The sequence below is a fragment of the Callionymus lyra genome, chromosome 17, assembly GCF_982586985.1.
Source record: "Callionymus lyra chromosome 17, fCalLyr1.hap1.1, whole genome shotgun sequence".
NCBI lineage: Eukaryota > Metazoa > Chordata > Actinopteri > Syngnathiformes > Callionymidae > Callionymus > Callionymus lyra.
Window position 1 is genome coordinate 16130970 of NC_141834.1, and position 18103 is coordinate 16149072.

The 18103-nt window shown below is 37.0% G+C and overlaps 2 protein-coding genes across 7 annotated transcripts in view; both read left to right on the forward strand.

Annotated features, from left to right (window-relative positions):
* Positions 1-600: 600 nt before the first annotated feature.
* On the forward strand, positions 601-2111 carry LOC148062801 (E3 ubiquitin-protein ligase NHLRC1-like). Its single transcript, XM_087813133.1, has one exon. The coding sequence runs from the start codon at positions 687-689 to the stop codon at positions 1812-1814; it is 1128 nt and encodes a 375-aa protein (XP_087669259.1). The 5' UTR covers positions 601-686; the 3' UTR covers positions 1815-2111.
* Positions 2112-3571: 1460 nt separating this feature from the next.
* The window catches only part of kif13a (kinesin family member 13A), a 54207-nt gene continuing 39675 nt past the window's right edge, over positions 3572-18103 (forward strand). For all 6 annotated transcript variants that reach the window (XM_087813046.1, XM_087813052.1, XM_087813047.1 and 3 more), the window contains exons 1-2: positions 3572-3858; positions 3950-4040. In XM_087813046.1, the coding sequence (XP_087669172.1) occupies positions 3804-3858; positions 3950-4040 (146 nt within the window). In that variant the 5' untranslated portion in view covers positions 3572-3803. The remainder of the gene's footprint in view (positions 3859-3949; positions 4041-18103) is intronic.

Here is an 18103-nt window from a genome sequence, read left to right on the forward strand (position 1 = left end):
AATTTGTTAATACAATATATTTTCAAAATGATTTCTTTACACAGAGATGGATATTCTAATTCCAAATATTCAAATTGTTACTCATAGCCTTTAAAAATTCAATATAAACATGTTGGTATAATTATGTCACCATGATCAGCTGAATTATATTGAATTTAGAAGCTACAAATTAAAAATATATATAAATTTAGAAATAATATTATCGAAAGAAAGAAAATACTGGAGTTAGACTATCTAACTCTTTTTTTTATTATAAATTTAAAATGTATACATAAATCTAAACAAAACAAAAACCCAGGGTAGAATATTTTAGAACGCTAGGGACACTTTGCGATAACGATTTGTTTGTCAGCAATATTATAAGTGTCCAGTAGAGGGAAGCAACCACCATTTTATTATTTGATATATATATATTTATATTTTATATAATACTACGTGGTCGCAGCATATTCCTTGACTTAAATATTAAAACAGAGCCACCATTTTGATCAGTTTCAAGGTACTTATTGCGGATTTTAATTCAGGTTTTGTTTGACGAGTTCTCCTTCAATCCGACAGATGGCAGCAGAGATCCCTGATCACCTGACCCAACATGGCGGCTCCTCTCGCTTGTTTTCTTCTGCTCTCCTGATTCATGTGTTTTATTCCCACTTCCTGCGCATGTGGGTTAATTGAAACATCTGGAAATGTCACTCAAGGCCGGGGGAGGCTCCGGGGGGGTTTTACAGGAAATCCAGGTCAACCTTCTGGAGTGTAAAGTCTGCTTCGAGGAGTTCACCAGCCAGAGGATGGAACGCAGCCCTCAGAACCTTTCCTGTGGACACGTGCTGTGTCTGGAATGTGTCTCGGCTCTGACCCACCCTGTCCTGAGGAAGCTGGACTGTCCCTTCTGTCGGCAGCTGTGCAGCCTGGAGACCACCTCCCGCTGTCAGGTGCTTCAGGACCTGCAGGAGATCCTTCAAACAGGTCCTCCAAAAACCCCTCAGACCTCCTCTTGTCTTCTTTCAGTCCAGTTTCTTCGATCTTTTGGCGGGTGGGGGACCCTGGTGAACCCCACGGGGATGTCCACGATGGGGTCTTCGGGGTCCTCTGTGGTGGTCCACGATGGCGAGAAGAGGGTGGTGGTCTTCGATGAACAGGGCGGGACGGTGCAGAGCTTCGGGGGGAAGGGTCAGATCTGCTTCCCGGTGGATGTGGCGGTGACCCCGAGGGGGGACGTGGTCGTGACCGATGCGGGGGAACGCTCTTTGAAAGTCTTCGACTCCAAGGGGGCTTACCTGGTCTCCATCCGCGGCCGCTTCCGGCTCCCCTGGGGGGTCGACACCAACGTCCGAGGACAGATCGTGGTCTCGGACCTCGAGTCGGGAACTCTGACCGTGGTGGAAGTCCATGGGGGGAGCGAGGTGGAGTGCAGGCAGGTCGCGTCTTGTCTCCGGGATCCTAGAAAGGTGGCGTGTTGCGGGGTCAGCGGGAGCACCGCCGTGACCGAGTACCAGAGACTGACGGTCTTCTCGGAAGACTTCCAGGTCATCTACCAGACGGACCCCTTCGGTCTGACGCTCCAGGCCGGCGTCCGCCTCAGCTTGTCCGCCGTGGCCTTCGACGGGCGTGGGGGTCTCCTGGTGGTGGACTCGGATCGGGGGACGATCTGGAGTCTGGAGAAGGTCCAGAAGAACTCGGTCCGCGTGACGCCGGTCGTCAGGGACCACCTGGTCCGACCCGTCGCCGTCGTGTCCAAACACGACACACTCGTGGTCCTGGACGGTGGAGACCACACAGTGAAGGTCTTCTCACGACTCCAGGCTGGACTTTAAGATGTTTATAAATATATTAAATTATTTTAGAGACAATAAAAGATGTTTCTGATAGAAACTCTCTTTCTTTTACCATCATGACATTTATTTTCTCTTTTTAAGGTTGTGTTCCTTCTTTTCTATAAGCTTGACAGAAAGTCACAAAGTTATGGTATTACAAAGACATTGTTTCTTTAATAAATGTAGAGAAAACAAGTTAAATCGCACAATAAACACTTACAGGAGCCAAGGTCTCAAGCGCTAAATTTCCCCCCAAAAAACGAATGTAACGTATTTGCTCTTTTTTTCCAGATAGAGTCTGTAAAGTTTTTACCGCCTTGTTAACTTCTTAGAACATGTTTATGTGGATTGTTTTGTAAAATAACATAACATTAAAAATGACCAGTAACTCACTAGCTTAGCTAGCAAATAACAGAGCTAGCATGTTGTCATATTGTCTTTATTTTCAAGTTTAATAAATAATAAACCTATAATCTATAATATCACATTGACATAGATATTTAAATTGTATATATGTATATATATTTATTTTTAAAAGGTTTATTTTATCATAAATAAATCATTTTTGCCCAATACTAGGAGCTATCCTCTTAAGCTATTCATTTTCTACAACACTAATATATTATATATACATTGAGTCTGTAAAGATTTGATATATCACTCTTTCTACATTTTTGTATGTTTTAAAATTAATTAAAAACATTTTTTTAAGGTTAATATATAGTAACAGACGTTGACAAATGAAAAGTAACTAGTTAGCTTAGCTAGCCAATAGCGCTAACATATTGTCATATTGTCTATATTTTCAAGGTTAATAAATAATAAACCTATAATATATAATATCACATTGACATCTTATGATATGTAAATTGTATATATGTATATATATTTATTTTTAAAAGGTGTATTTTATCATAAATAAATATTTTTTGCCCAATACCAGGAGCTACCCTCTCAAGCTATCCATTTTCTACAACATTAATATATATATATATATATATATATAAATAAAACACTTTTTTTAAGGTTAATATAAAGTAACAGACATATTCAAATTGAAAAGTAACTAGTTAGAAAATTAAATAAAAACATTTTCTTAAGGTTAATATAAATCAACAGACATATTCAAATGAAAAGCAACTAGTTAGAAAATTAAATAAAAACATTTTCTTAAAGTTAATATAAAGTAACAGACATATTCAAATTGAAAAGTTACTAGTTGGAAAATTAAATAAAAATTTTTTTTAAGGTTAATATAAAGTAACAGACATATTAAAATTGAAAAGTTACTAGTTAGAAAATTCATTTTCTGAAGGTTAATATAAAGTAACAGACATATTCAAATGAAAAGCAACTAGTTAGCTTAGCTAGCCAATAGCAGCGTTAGCATACAAGTCATATTGTTTACTTACAAAATTAAAACAGTTTCCTGTAAATCTCAAATTATATAATAAACATGTCATAATATCACAATGATGACATAAAAAAGGTTTTATTAAAAAAAAAAACATTTTGTTAAATTATGTATCAATATACTCTATAAAAAAATCAATTTTATTCATCTTACAGTGTTTTTTATGTTTATTATGCGGCTGTTGTTTATTTATAGCAATAATAATAATAATAACAATAATAATAATAATAGAAAGTTTTGGTGATGTTCTTGCGCCACCTAGCGGCGGACCGCGGGCGCCCCCGCTGCACCAGTCCACCAGAGGAGAGAGACCAGTCGAGCTTCCCAGTTGAAGATGGCGGTGGCGGGGATGCTGTCTGGAGCTCGCCGCCGCTGGATCTGCTCGAGAAGCGACCCCGTCTGGACCCACTAGAGCAGGAGACCAGAACCATGAACACACTCCCGACTTTTCTCACCGGATCCTGGACTATTTCGCGCTCGTTCGACTGATGCTTTTCCTCCTGCGGCACAAATCCGGGCTCTGGTCGTGAAAACTCTCGGATCCCTGGAGCAACACAACAAAAAAAAAGCTAAAAATGTCGGATTCGAAGGTAAAAGTCGCCGTGAGAGTTCGACCCATGAACCGCAGAGGTGAGTTTCAACTTCATTTTTTTTAAAACTTGAGAAGTTTTTCTCTTCTTTTCTCTTCACTCCCACGCAAATCTTCTCTCTGGTTCTGCAGAAATGGAGCTGAACACCAAGTGTGTGGTGGACATGGAGGACAACCAGACGGTTCTTCACCCTCCACCCACCAACGCCAAAGGAGACAGCAGGTAAAAAGTTCTGCAACTTTTTTTTTTTTAGTGACGACCATCAGCTAAAGTTCTTCATCCTGGTCTCAGTGTTGACACAACACCAGAGTCTGGACCAGAAACCCATCTTTTAAAGAACCTCTTCTCAGGAACATGATATCTAGTTATGTAACTAAAACTTAATCACTGACATTAATATTTATAGTTTAGATCAGATTAAATATCTACTGAGAACCTGAGAGTACATTGTTGTTACTGTAAATACATGTTTAGATCTGACTGAGGTTCCTAAAGCAGAGTGAAAAGTTGTAGCTTCACTAAAAAACAACGACAAACATATTACATTTAATTGTTTTAGGATAGTTGTGTGTAAGAAAAATAATTAAAATACAAGTTTAATAAAGTAATATTGTTGAGATAACTGTTATTGCTAAGCTAACATTGGCAGTGGTAAGGTAAGGTAAGGTAAAAGAAAAAACGTTATTGATCCCTCAGTACTAAGATCCTTAAATTAAAATAATATTTTTATACAATTAGATGGAGATGGAAAAGGTTGACGTATTAAATTCAATTAAACTCAATTTACTGTGTTGTTTTTCGAGTGTATACTTTTAAAACCAAAAGATGCTTAAGATGCTAATGATGTCGCATTAGCTTGAGGGAAAAAGTGACAGCTTCACTTCATCCTTACAACATGCTAGAGATGCTAATATAGTTGCATTAGCTTACATTACATTATTTTAAAAGTTAGTTACACTTACTAAAGTGTTTGTATGTTGTTGTGTAGTCCAGGGTTCTAGTGTATAGTTTTAGATCTGACTGAGGTTTCTTAGCCAGAGTGGAAAAGTGACAGCTTCACTTCGTCCTTACAACATGCTAAAGATGCTAATATAGTTGCTTTAGCTTAGATGACATTATTTTAAAAGCTAGTTACACTTACTAAACTGTTTGTATGGTGTTCTGTAGACCAGGGTTCTAGTGCATAGTTCTGGATCTGACTGAGGTTTCTTAGCCAGAGTGGAAAAGTGAAATCTTCACGTCATCCTTACGAGATGCTAAAGATGCTAATAATGTTGCTTTAGCTTAGATTACATTATATAAGAATCTCTACAAAACTGAAATAAGATTGATTTTGAAGAGTTTAGCATTAAGGGCTAGCCTGGTGTTTGTATGTTGTTGTGTAGTCCAGGGTTCTAATGCATAGTTTTAGATCTGACTGAGGTTCCTTAGCCAGAATGGAAAAAGGAAATCCTAATAGTCCTTAGTTTCGATCATATCATTTTTCAAGCAAATTACATTTGCTAAAAAAAAACAAGTATCTCTACAGTGATAAAACATTTTGAAGAGTGTAGCATAACAGCTAGCCAAGAGTTTTTGTGTTGATATATAGTTTTAGATCTGACTGAGGTTCCTTAGTCAGAGTGCAAAAGTGATATCTTTACTTTGTCCAAAGATGCTAGTGTTGCTAAGATGCTAATATTGCTGCATTAGCTTTGATCACATTATTTATAACAAGCTAGCTACACTGACTTAAGAAATTAGCATTTGCAGAGAGCGCGTACAACATGATTGCAAAATGTGTGTAGCTTTTAGAGCTAGCCTAGCGTGTTGATGTATAGTTTTAGATCTGACTGAGGTTCCTTAGTCAGAGTGCAAAAGTGATATCTTTACTTTGTCCAAAGATGCTACTATTGCTAAGATGCTATTATTGCTGCATTGGCAACAGGTGAACAGACATTTTGGCAGGGGGTCGGGGTAGGTCCGGGGGGTCATCTGTAGTCCAATCCAGATTCAAGGAAGTGTCCTCGTCTTAGCCGCTCACAGAACTAGCAAAAAATAATCCATGATACTTACATTACTATACAATCAGATCACAACTAAAAATTGTTATAGATTATATAATATAGTTAAGATTGACGCTATTGTTTTGATAGCCCTTGTTGCTAAGCTAACAGGTAGGCATAAGTCAAAGACGTTATTTCGAGTTGATTTTATGCTATGTATGTGCTAAGCTTCTCGTCAGAGGAAAACAGTGTCTACGTCTTCAAAGTTTTGAAAGTGAAGTTATGGTATAAACACCTGAGTTGACAAGTAGATGATTATTGGGTGTGTTGACAGAACAGATGCTGATCCACCGTCCAAGATTAACATCTTCTCACATCCCTGATAGTTATTGACTTTACCGAGTGCAAACTAAAACTGTTGATCCAATATCATAGTTGTCAAAATAACTCCTAAACTCATCTACCTGTTTTTGCCTTTGCGTTCAAATAGCAACAATCCAAAGGGTTGGTGCTCGCGCTGCATTTCCTCCCACATTAGCTCTAATGTTACACACCGGTGTCAGGCTGAAGGTCAGGTGCAGCTTATCTGCCCAGAGGTGAGACGAGTTCTTCTCTGAAATAAAGATGGTGGTTCTGATCACCAGCGTGAATGAAAAAAAAAAGGCGTCATCGGCGTTTGTGGGAACCCATCCCGCCAGAGTCAGGCCCCTACTTCTTCCGGGGCTATCAAATAACACCGGCTCTGCTATATCACGGTGGTTTAGCGGTTAATGAGCTAGTGTCTACATTAAATCTGTATTTTAGGATCATTATCTGCAGAGAAACCACCACACAATGCTTCCAGACACTTAAACCAAATGGCTGTAAAAAGCAGGACATATGTGGGACTGGAGCTATATAACAACAGGACAAAAAGCTGCTCTGCACAGAAAGGTCAGAGGCGTCACAAGAACAGAAGACTGCAGTATATCCTCCGTGACTGGAGTCGTACACACCACTGGTGTTTGCTCTTCTTCACCAGGAGCTGATGATGGGAATAGTAGTGTCTTCAAAAACATCTGAATCCAGCGAGACATAAACGAGGTTCAGGAGGACAGTAGGAGATGAGGTGTGGCTAGGTTTGGATTAAGAAGTTTTAAAAGGAGAAGTACAACCTGGTACGGGAACCTGTAATAGGAAATGACCAAACAGGAAGAAGAATTGATCATTTTCCTAGTGATTGACAGGTCTACCTTTGATGTCTGGTCCATTTCATGAGCTGCCAAAAGATGAAATAATCAAAATATTTAACTGTCAGTGTGAATATAAATCAATAAAGCTTTTAGTAGGGTTGTGTATTGGCAAGAATCTGGTGATACGTATCACGTTACAGGGGCAAAGATACCATATATTGCGATACTGTAGTAACAAGGATATATGTGTAGTATTGTCGAGTACTTGACTCTGGTTTTGCAGAATTTACAGACCACATGACTCTTGATATACTTTCATTTGTTTTGAAACCAAAATATGTCCACTGTATCCTCTCGTCCTCAGTCATCTTGAGGGATTTTATTGTTCCTTTATCTTTTATACACATTTTATTAAAATATATAAAGGTTGATATGATGAAAATGTAAGGATTTTAAAGTTAAAATAAAATAATCCTAAATCCTAACTTCTTTCATAAAATGTCCAAACCCCAACTTTGAATTTCGCTGGAGTCGACTGTATCCTCCCGTCCTCAGTCATCCCTGGGATTCCATTGTGCTTTAGCTCCGGAGTATGTAAATGACTGCTGCCAATTAGCGACCAAAGGTTTTAATTGCAACACAAAAATGAACAAACACTGGGTATATTTGCATGTTAATTGAAAATAAAAGTTAAATATATATATATATTTTAAAAACTAATATAAAAAATAAAAAAATATTCAGTATTGTTGAATATTAATACAGTATTATAAGAAAAATGTTGCAATACACAGTATTTGTTTCATTTCCTCCTTTAATATTAAGTATTGGGAATGTACATGAACAAACTGTTTAAAGGTCCAATACTGCTAATTTGTAGAGAATCTATTTTACCAAATTATATATAAATAAATAAATAAAAAAAGCCTTTCTAGCACTTTTTCTCACAAGAGGAACATTTTAAAGCGTTATTGAACCAACAATCTATCTATTTTAAGATACATTTTTTTTCATAATTTCATCTTCTCTCACTTGAGTTCTATGTCTGTCCTTTCTTTTCATGTCATGATATATATTTTCCCCAAAACGAATCCCAATATTACTGTCAACAGTCGGAGTGATTTGTAGCATCTCCTGCTGTGACGATAAAAACAGAAACAGTAGAGACAGATTGTTTATAATTTCAGTCACATTCCCAGCTCTGGTGTTTTGGCTGCCTTCGCTCGGACTTCCTGGGTTTTCCTGCAACATATAATCTTGTGTTTGTGGATTTGCAGAAGTGGGATGCTCTCTTGTTTCTCCTCCACTGATTTCGGAGGCACCTGTTCCCGGGGTTATTGTGCGAGGATTCAGTTGCCATTAGTCTGCCAGATTAGCCTGCGGGTGCGGGATCATGGGAACTTTTCTTCTCCTGTGGGAATGCTCTGGCACGGCCTCACGAATACTATAAATACTCCGAGATGTCTTGTAAAAAGAGTGCGGGCGAGGTGGACGGCCTCGCATTCTCCTGTTTCTTAAAAGTCGCTCAGGAACTAAGTCACTGTAGGAATTTTAATAAGTATAAAAGGGATTTGCTTTGATGGGCCGAGCCTCATTCTTTGCACCTCTTGAGGAACTCGTGACTGGATTCCCCGGCTCTCCTGTTTCTCCTGAGACTTCGCCGTGTAAATCTATGAAACGTAGTTTGTGACCCGAGGGCCGGCAGGTTAAGTTTCCTGAAATCATATTTCCCAGCTTTTGTTCCCCCAAACCCTGGCACGAAGTGGCATTTTTCTCATTGAGTTTTCACGCTCGACCCGGCTCTCCTCTGGGTGTAGGACACAATGAGAGGTGGGGGTTCTGAGAGAAATACCGGAGGCTGCTGTCTCTTTAGGAGATGAGTCGTTGGGCTTCACGACTGGAAAACACCCCAACCACACACACACACACACACACACACACTCTCACACACACTTACAAAGTGGAGCCATATTACAACCCGTCGTGTCTCGGCTTGTCCGACAGCACAAAACAATTGAACCTCATGGTCATGGAAATGTTACTTTGTTGGACTTTTATGGATATTCAATGGTCCAAAAACTCTGTAATTATTCCAGCCCACAAGTCACTTTACATATGTATGGGCATATTTGAGAATCATTTGGTTTTTAGTTTTACTCTTTTCAGTTCATCCCACGAGCCCTGGAATATTAAAAATCATAACTCAGCGATAAAAAAAAGACATTTAATCAAAAACAAAACAAGACAAAATATATAATTTAGTTCCTTTTTTCAACCATTGACATGTTATTATAAAAAAACAGATATTTTTTTTATTAATTTATGTTTTGGAGAAAAAACATGTAATTTCTGAAGTAGTTTTTTGTTATATTATTTTTAACATGCTTGAACTGGGCGATAACTAAAACAATGTTCCTTTTTCGTTGCGATCCAACATGCCTGGACCATCAACATGTGTCTCCATCTGATAAAGTCAAACCAAGCTTGTAATTTCCTCTCCTATCTGTTTCCTATCTGTGTTGAGTAAAGGAGCCCAATTGGGTTCGAATCCCTTGGGTCACTTATAGAGTGAGATTAGAATTTACTACCGACTACTGTCAGTTAGCTTGTAAAGCTGAATGAATATTTTTTCAATTATTTGTGACCCAAATTTGTCATGTTTTGTTTTCGTCAAGCATGTTTATCATCTTGTAATTGTATTATCATTATAGTATCTAACTTTTTTTTCCATTTCCATTTAGTTAAAATATTATAAAAGCAGTGTCTATCAAACATAGTCACATCGCTAATGCGTCGTGTTAGCTAGCAGGTTTACACAAGCTAGCAAGCTAAAGCTAATAGTGGGGAAAACCGATAACATTAGAAAAACAATGTGTCTATAAACGTTTTTATTAAAGTTGTGATGTTGATGATATTGAGATTCACTATATTTACAGTGTGTTAGCTTAGCAGGCTGTGTGCTAGTAAGAGCAGTGGAGGAATGTAGCAGCTAACAGTTAGCATCTTTTTAAAATATATTTACAGTGTGTAAGCGTAGCAGGTTGTGTGCTAGTAAGAGCAGTGGAGGAATGTAGCAGCTAACAGTTAGCATCTTTTTAAACTATATTTACAGTGTGTAAGCTTAGCAGGTTGAGTGCTAGTAAGAGCAGTAGAGAAATGTAACAGCTAACAGTTAGCATCTTTTTAAACTATATTTACAGTTTGTAAGCTTAGCAGGTTGTGTGCTAGTAAGAGCAGTAGAGAAATGTAACAGCTTACAGTTAGCATATTTTTAAACTATATTTACAGTGTGTTATCTTAGTAGGGTGTGTGCTAGTAAGGGCAGGGGAGAAATGTAGCAGCTAACAGCTAGAATCTTTTTAAACTATATTTACAGTGTGTTAGCTTAGCAGGCTGTGTGCTAGTAAGGGCAGTGGTGAAATATAGCAGCTAACAGTTAGCATCTTTTTTAATTATATCTACAGTGTGTTAGCTTAGCAGGCTGTGTGCTAGTAAGGGTAGTGGCGAAATTTAGCAGATAACAGTAAGCATCTTTTAAACAATATGTACAGTGTGTTAGCTTAGCAGGCTGTGTGCTAGTAAGGGCAGTGGAGAAATGTAGCAGCTAACAGTTAGCATCTTTCTAACCATGAGTAGTCTTAATGTTGATTTTATGAAGCTACTTTTCCTTTTTTAAGATAATAAATGTTTTTATTAGTTGTCTTTTGTAAGGTTTAAAAATAAGTATTAGAGATGAACCATAGCATGATGTTTTATTTATGTATTTAACCCAACTATTGTTGTTGCTTACAGCTAGAAGACAGTTAGCATTACCTCCCAAATGCTAGGTTGTTAAAGAGGTAAAGTGTTGGTGAAAGTGGCCACTGTGTCAAAGTACCTTTGAGCAAGGATGCCAGACACAAACAGGTCAAGCGTTGAAAAACCTGCAGAATTAAGCTGCTCGACTTTCTCCGAGGTCATTCCTGGCCGACAACTATAACGCTTTCCAAAACAAGCCGCCTCTAAATGACAATGCTGCCTTGTCCTGTGACTGCCCTCAGGAATGTTCCCTTTTGTTTTTTCCATTTTACACCCCGAGCACCAATAATAAACTTTTTTCCTTTTCACTTACGTCGCCCTTTTTGCCTTTTTAGCTTTTTGATTCTTCCACACTTAACCCGGCGTGCGTTGAAGATCTTCGTCATATGATTGTGATTTCTTAAGTTGTTTGTTCAGAGGGAGAGGCGGTGTTTACGTCCAGGTCTGCAATTGGGAAAAGATGGCGTCCTTGCCCTCCGTCGAGTCTGTCTCTCATTAATCTCACATGTGGTGTCTGAGTGAAGTCTGCGTAAAAAAAGAAAAACTCTTGTGTGTTTGTGCTACAAACTAATGATTCCACTTTTCCTCCTCGCATGACTCGTGCAGATGAGAAGCCTTTTGAAGTTGGTTGGATGTGTCATCGCATTAAATTCAATCTGATGGAAAGTCTTTTCTGTGAAGATTTATTGCAGGATTATCGAGTCAAAGATGATCCGGTCAGATTAACTTTACCCGCCTGGAGGGTTATAGTTGAAAATGTAGAAGGTTAAACCAGAACTTAGTGAATGTTCTGAACATTTTTCTTTAAATTATTATTTGTGTGTACTCCAGATGTCAAGCATTTATGAGATACATTTAATTTCTTTGTGACTTTGTTTTTAAAGTTGCCTTTCTTTATTATTTAATGCCCATTTATTATTGTAAAGTTAGGAGGTTGTTTGTTAAATAATGCTCATTTAATGGGCTTTTAATTTGAAATGATACACTTGAAGAACACAATATTATGTTACTTCAAAAATAAATAAATGTTACTTTATATATATATATATAAAACAGAAAACAAGGACACATGTTTAAGAAACATTTTGGGAATCTACTCTATAATCTATACAAAACACAACGGCAGGATTGTCAGCAAAAGACACCTAAAGCAGCAACTGAGAAAAAAGTTGAAACTTTTTATCCTAAATTTCAGGTAGAAACCAGCGTTGACATGTTAAATGGCGTTTTAGTTTTAAAAGATACAGAAGCAAATGTATAAAATGTACTCATTTTACCTTCAAATGTACATGTTTAAAGAAGTACAATCTGTATTAATACATATTAAGTACTTAGTCCAGATGCTTGGATCTTTATGGATTATAGGAGTGTGTATTGTCAAGAATCTGGCGATATGATACGTAATAACGATACAGGGTTATTGTTACAGCACATAGCGATACTGTATAACGAAGATATATTTGTAGTATTGTCCGAGTACTTGACTCTGGTGTTGCAGAATTTACAGGCCACATGACTCTTGACATACTTTCATTTGTTTCGGAACCAAAATATGTCCAAACCTCAGCTTTAAAAAGCTGTTGGAGTCGACTGTATCCTCTCGTCCTCAGTCATCGTCGGTGTCTTGTTGGATTTTATTGTTTCTTTATCTCTTATACACATTTTTTTTTAAATATAAGGTTGATATGATGAAAATGTAATGATTCAAAAGTTAAAATAAAGTAATTTGAATTTCCATCGGTATCATGAAGAAATACCGTAATAATTTAGTGTTTTCTTATTTTTTTTATACCCTTATTTTTATTACTTTTTACATTTTGTCATGAAGTTGTTGGGCAGAAGTGTTTTGTGACATTAAAATCTATGACTTAGGAAACTGGAAAGAATTCTGTACTGTAAACATTATTATCTTGCTGTAGGATAAATGTGTTGATCTGCTCCTGCAACAAAACAAACATGGCAACCAACGTTACCGTTGTGGTTGTTGCTATAGAGTCGTCCAATCGGGATAGTTTGTCGCTTTAGATTTTTCTTTTTCGCCCGTGACGTCGTGGCTCACATGCAAGTCGACCCACAGCTCGACACCGTTGTGTCAAAAATACCAAAGAAGATCCTATCGGAGCCGAACCCGCATCATAGGTTCAGCTGTTTGTTATGGAAACCTGGCGGCGGCGCAGGAACCACCAGAGTCTCACGCTTTTTCTCAACGACTTGCCGTTGATTCTGGATGTTTTTGAGTCTGAATCTTTGAGTCATGGTGCTCCACATTTTGTGCGACCGGCTTGTTTTGCGAGCGTTGCTAAGCGACGACAGATGCCAAGAGCTATCTAATGAGTGATATCCAGGAGGCACCTAAATATTTTGTCAGGCCGCTAAATTTAGTACGACAATGACCCTCAGCTGCCTGAAACGTCGCTTTATTACTCAAGTGGGTCTCTTTATTTTTTCCTAAAGTGTGTTACGTAATCAAAGCTGGAGACGTTCCCAACGTCAGTGGCCTCTCGCCGTGCAGTCTGTTTCCCTCGTCTGCTGCACAACTTCCTGGACTTTTGTCAGGCGCCGAACATGAACTGTCATGTTTACTGTTAATTCCATTAAAATATTGAATTCATTGAATTAAACATGTTAAATTTTGACTGTTGAAGTCGTTTTCAAGTACTCGATATTTTTTGTTTTATTCAATTGTTTGTCTATTCAAAAGGATGAACTTTTATTTATTGAATATTTACAAGATTTACAAGGTTTTTTTTTACATTTAGAGTTTGATATTCTATTACCTATAAATGAAAAATACATTTTCCAAATTCAATGTTATTTAACGTGTAGCCTTTTAAATTCAATATAAATACATTGGTATAATAGAGCCACCATTATTGGATGAAAGTTCGATCGAGAAGTTTGATTCTCTTTTGCTTTTGTCTAGCAATACCAGTACCATTTAGGAATTTTAATTTTTTTTTTTAATCGCTAAATTTAATAAGTAAAACTCAAACTTGAATAAAGTATATTTATTGAATCATTGAATTAAAACTTTGAGTATTTACAGATTGAATTGTCTATTTAAGCATAATTTGTCATTTTAATTCCTATAGTTCCAAATTAAATGTAAGTAAGTAAGTAAGTCATTTTTATTTATATAGTGCTTTTCCAGACCAGGGTCACAAAGCGCTTAAACAATCAAAACAATATTCAATAAAGTATATACTTTAAAGGTCAACATAAAACTGATAACACAACAGGAGTTCCAGAAAATCAAGGAAAAGCCTGAACAAATAAAAACGTCTTAAGATACTAAATTATATATATTTAAATTAATATCCTTCTAAATTTAATATAAAAACGTGTATTCAAAAGCAACTGTATTGTTGGGGGGCACTTTTATGCCAACGTTTTTAAAAAAATAAAATTGAATTTAGAAAATACATGTTTAAATGATTAAAATCCCAATATAAAACTCTAGTATTTACCTTAAACTAAATTTATTTTTAAGTAAAATTAAAAAAATAGAAGCATTTTCTGACTTTTAATATAAACATTATTCAATTCAATTATATATATATATTTTTTAAAATTTAAAAACCAACATTTCAATTAAGAAAATCCTACATTAAACAATGTTAAATTCAACCATTCATAAATATTCTGATGACACCGATATATTCCCGTAGAATCTCTCTCACCTCCTCGCTCTCAGGTCGGTCCACTCTGACCTCTGCCTTGAGTGTGCAGAGCAGAGCGTCCTGTTCTAAACATATTGGACTGTTTGAAACGTTAGCTCTCGGTGTGAAAGTGCAGCTCGCTGTAACCCAACACTGCCTGGAGTGGGATGCGTGGAGCTGTGCGTTGTGTTTGGTTCTGGAGCGCGTTGAGGTGTAATTGTCTGAAGGATGTTGACAGCCAAACAAGGGGAGGATAAGCATGTGTGTGGTTTTAATGGAGGTTAAAAGGGTGTGTGTGGGGGGGGGGGCTTAGTTTTACCACCAGATCAACAACTTAACCGTGTTGGAGAAAAACGACATGTTCACACACATTGATCGTGTGTTTGTGTTACAAATACACACTGACAAGGCTGCAACATTTTTCTTAACAGACCTAAATCTGTCTTAAGAATTTCTTTTTTTTACTGGACGACACAAATTCCTCCGAGCACAGTTGTGTAGTCGCTGCTGGTCAGTTAAACTACTTTCACTGGTAATAGAATCAAAAGAATGCCCCTCCCCCTCTTTAGGCTTATGTATTTGCCAGTATGTATGCAATGAATCAGTTTATTTTTCTGAATTCTTCTAAGTCTACTTTGACTTTCAGCAAAATAATGCAGTTGGAAATACAACAAAAATACATCACTAATACCAAATATCACAGTGTTTACCAACCTCTTGTGACTTGGAATATTTTCTTCTTCTATTGATTACTACTGTCTGAAAAGGTGTTTTAATTTTGAAAAAAAGTCCAGATTTTTTCAGAAGTAACATTAGCTTGTGACTCTTGACACGTTAAGATCCTCGTTTCAATCAAGTCTACTCAAAAAATGTACCTGTAAATTAGTTAAAATGAGTAAAAAACAAGTTATTAATGAGAACTTGTTCAATCAGTCTTGGATTTGGAGTTGTTGTTTTTTTTGGCTGTTCATGATATTTTATTTTTATTTGTTTCTATCTGAGGATCGGTGAATTTAATGTCTGCATTTAAACGGTTTAAAAGTTGGTGACATGGGCAAGTAAATCCTATTAAATCCAAAATAAAACTGTTCAATTATCATTTTTTCCATTTTTTTTTCTTCTTGTGTTTGTAAGCCATCAAAGTCAATTAAAATAACGTTTGTATAATAATTACACATTTGGATCATAGTTGTTTTATAATTTATCATTTATAATTAGACTTTTTTACTCCTTTTTCATTACTGTGTAAAAAGTGTTTTTACACATAGTACCATTTTTCGGCTCAAAATCCTGGTTTAGCATCAATATTGGATTAAACTTAATCCTACACACCGGGTTTATGATTAGAGATATAGATGTGTGATTAGCTACCAAAGAGAAAATGACTCTCTTTTAAATTTAAAAACATATTTTTATTTATTTAAATTTAGTGACAAAATGTAAAAGTTTACTCTTTACATCTTAAACAACATTATACTGAGCAAGAAGAGAAAAAAACAGGTTCCAGTGAATCAGAATGAGCTAAAGTGGCGTGGAAAACTTGTACTACTTCTTAACCAGGCGGAAACCTCAAGTAGAACCAGATTTAGTGCGGACAGCCTCAATAACACGAAGAATAATAATAAAAAAGTGATTGATAGAAAACAGATTTGGGCAAGTGACCATAGATCTAGAAGCAAAAAGGAAGTGTGAGTGATGAAAGTCAACATCGAGTGAGGACGGATGACGAGGTCGGTCGCCAGGGATCACAGCCCAAAATGTCAGAGGGGTTTTTATTTGCTGATGGGATGCAGAATAGGGGGTTTTGCGAGTGATTTTGTTAGCAAGTCATCTCATCAAGAGATGAATGTTCTGAACCGACCGACTGCCGACTGATTTTACGATCTGCACTTTGATTTTTCTTTGGTTTCGTTCCTGGGATTTGTCTCCGACTGTCATGTCCAAGCTCCACCAATTGAACAAAAAAGAACGAAGCATCCAGAGTTAACCCTTAATCTCCGAGCTAGTCTTGTACTACGTCATCACCGAGAGCAGAAGTACAATGTAATATTCTAGATTAGAGATTTTTTGCGTGGATGATACAGAGGATTAATTTTGTGCTGCCTACTGGGCGGGAAAAAGTGCATTTTTCGGTAGAATAATAGCCCAATGGCCTTAATCCTGCTCCATAACCACAGGGGGGATTCCTCTAGTCAGACTTTTTTTTGTAGAGGCTCACAAAGAGCTTCACCGAAAAAGATGGCTTGTTTCCATCCAGCACGTTTGAGCTGATTGTGAATTTCCTGAAACAATCAAACCACAGGAAACTCACAATATGTTCAAGTCGTGTGATCTCACGGCTTCAAGCTTTTGACACACTTTCAGATACACAACTCCGCTGGGGATTTAGACTTTAGCCACACTGATGCTATCTGGCATTTCTGTGCCATACACGCCCGTCACGCCTGTTCGACCACGACATCGAATCAGGCCTCGGGGCCAATACTTGTGAATATTCATCACCAGGCTCCAGGACTTTAAACAATGTCACCAGAATCTCATTTAAAATAAATATCTGTCGCACAAATAGTGGTGTGTGTTGGCAAGAACGTGACGATTTTTGGTGCGACAATACGATATGTTACGACAGTGTAGTAACAAGGATATATGTGTAGTATTGTCGAGTACTTGACTCTGGTGTTACAGAATTTACAGACCACATGACTCTTGACGAAGTCGTAACTGCTTTTGTTTGTTTTCAAACCAAAATATGACCAAACATCAACTTTAAAAGCTGCTGGACTGTATCCTCTCGTCCTCAGTCATCTTGGGGATCTTTGTAGTATTGTCGAGTACTTGACTCTGGTGTTACAGAATTTACAGACCACATGACTCTTGACGAAGTCGTAACTGCTTTTGTTTGTTTTCAAACCAAAATATGACCAAACATCAACTTTAAAAGCTGCTGGACTGTATCCTCTCGTCCTCAGTCATCTTGGGGATCTTTGTAGTATTGTCGAGTACTTGACTCTGGTGTTACAGAATTTACAGACCACATGACTCTTGACGAAGTCGTTACTTATTTCATTTGTTTTCAAACCAAAATATGTCCAAACATCAGCTTTAAAAGCTGCTGGAGTCACTGTATCCTCTCGTCCTCAGTCATAGCCAGGATATTGTGGGATTTCATTGTTCCTTTAGCTGTGGAGGACATAATGACTACTGCCATCTAGCGGTTGAAGTTAAATTGCAACACAAAATGTAAAAAACGCCATGAATATTTGTTTGTTTATTGTAAATGTAAAAAAAAAATTATTTAATTTAATACTTTATTAAAAATATATACAATATAAGAGAACAATGATAAGAATGAAATATGATTTGAAAGCGAATATATATATTTATTTTTTATTGTATAGTGCTGTTTAATATGGAAACGGTATCATTAAAAAAAAAAATACAGATAAAAAAATACAGATAAATAAAGATGTCAGTTTTATTCACGGTGATTATTAGGGAACTGTATAACTATTTATAATTCACAAGAGAGACGTGACGGCACAACAAGGACACCGATGCGTCACGATTAAGGCTTGTGGTCGTCTTTTTTAATTTTAAAGCAAGTTAGCTGTAAAAAACATCGTGTCTCGGTTCATTAGTTACCCCTTTTCTGGCTCGGCTACAAAAGAAAG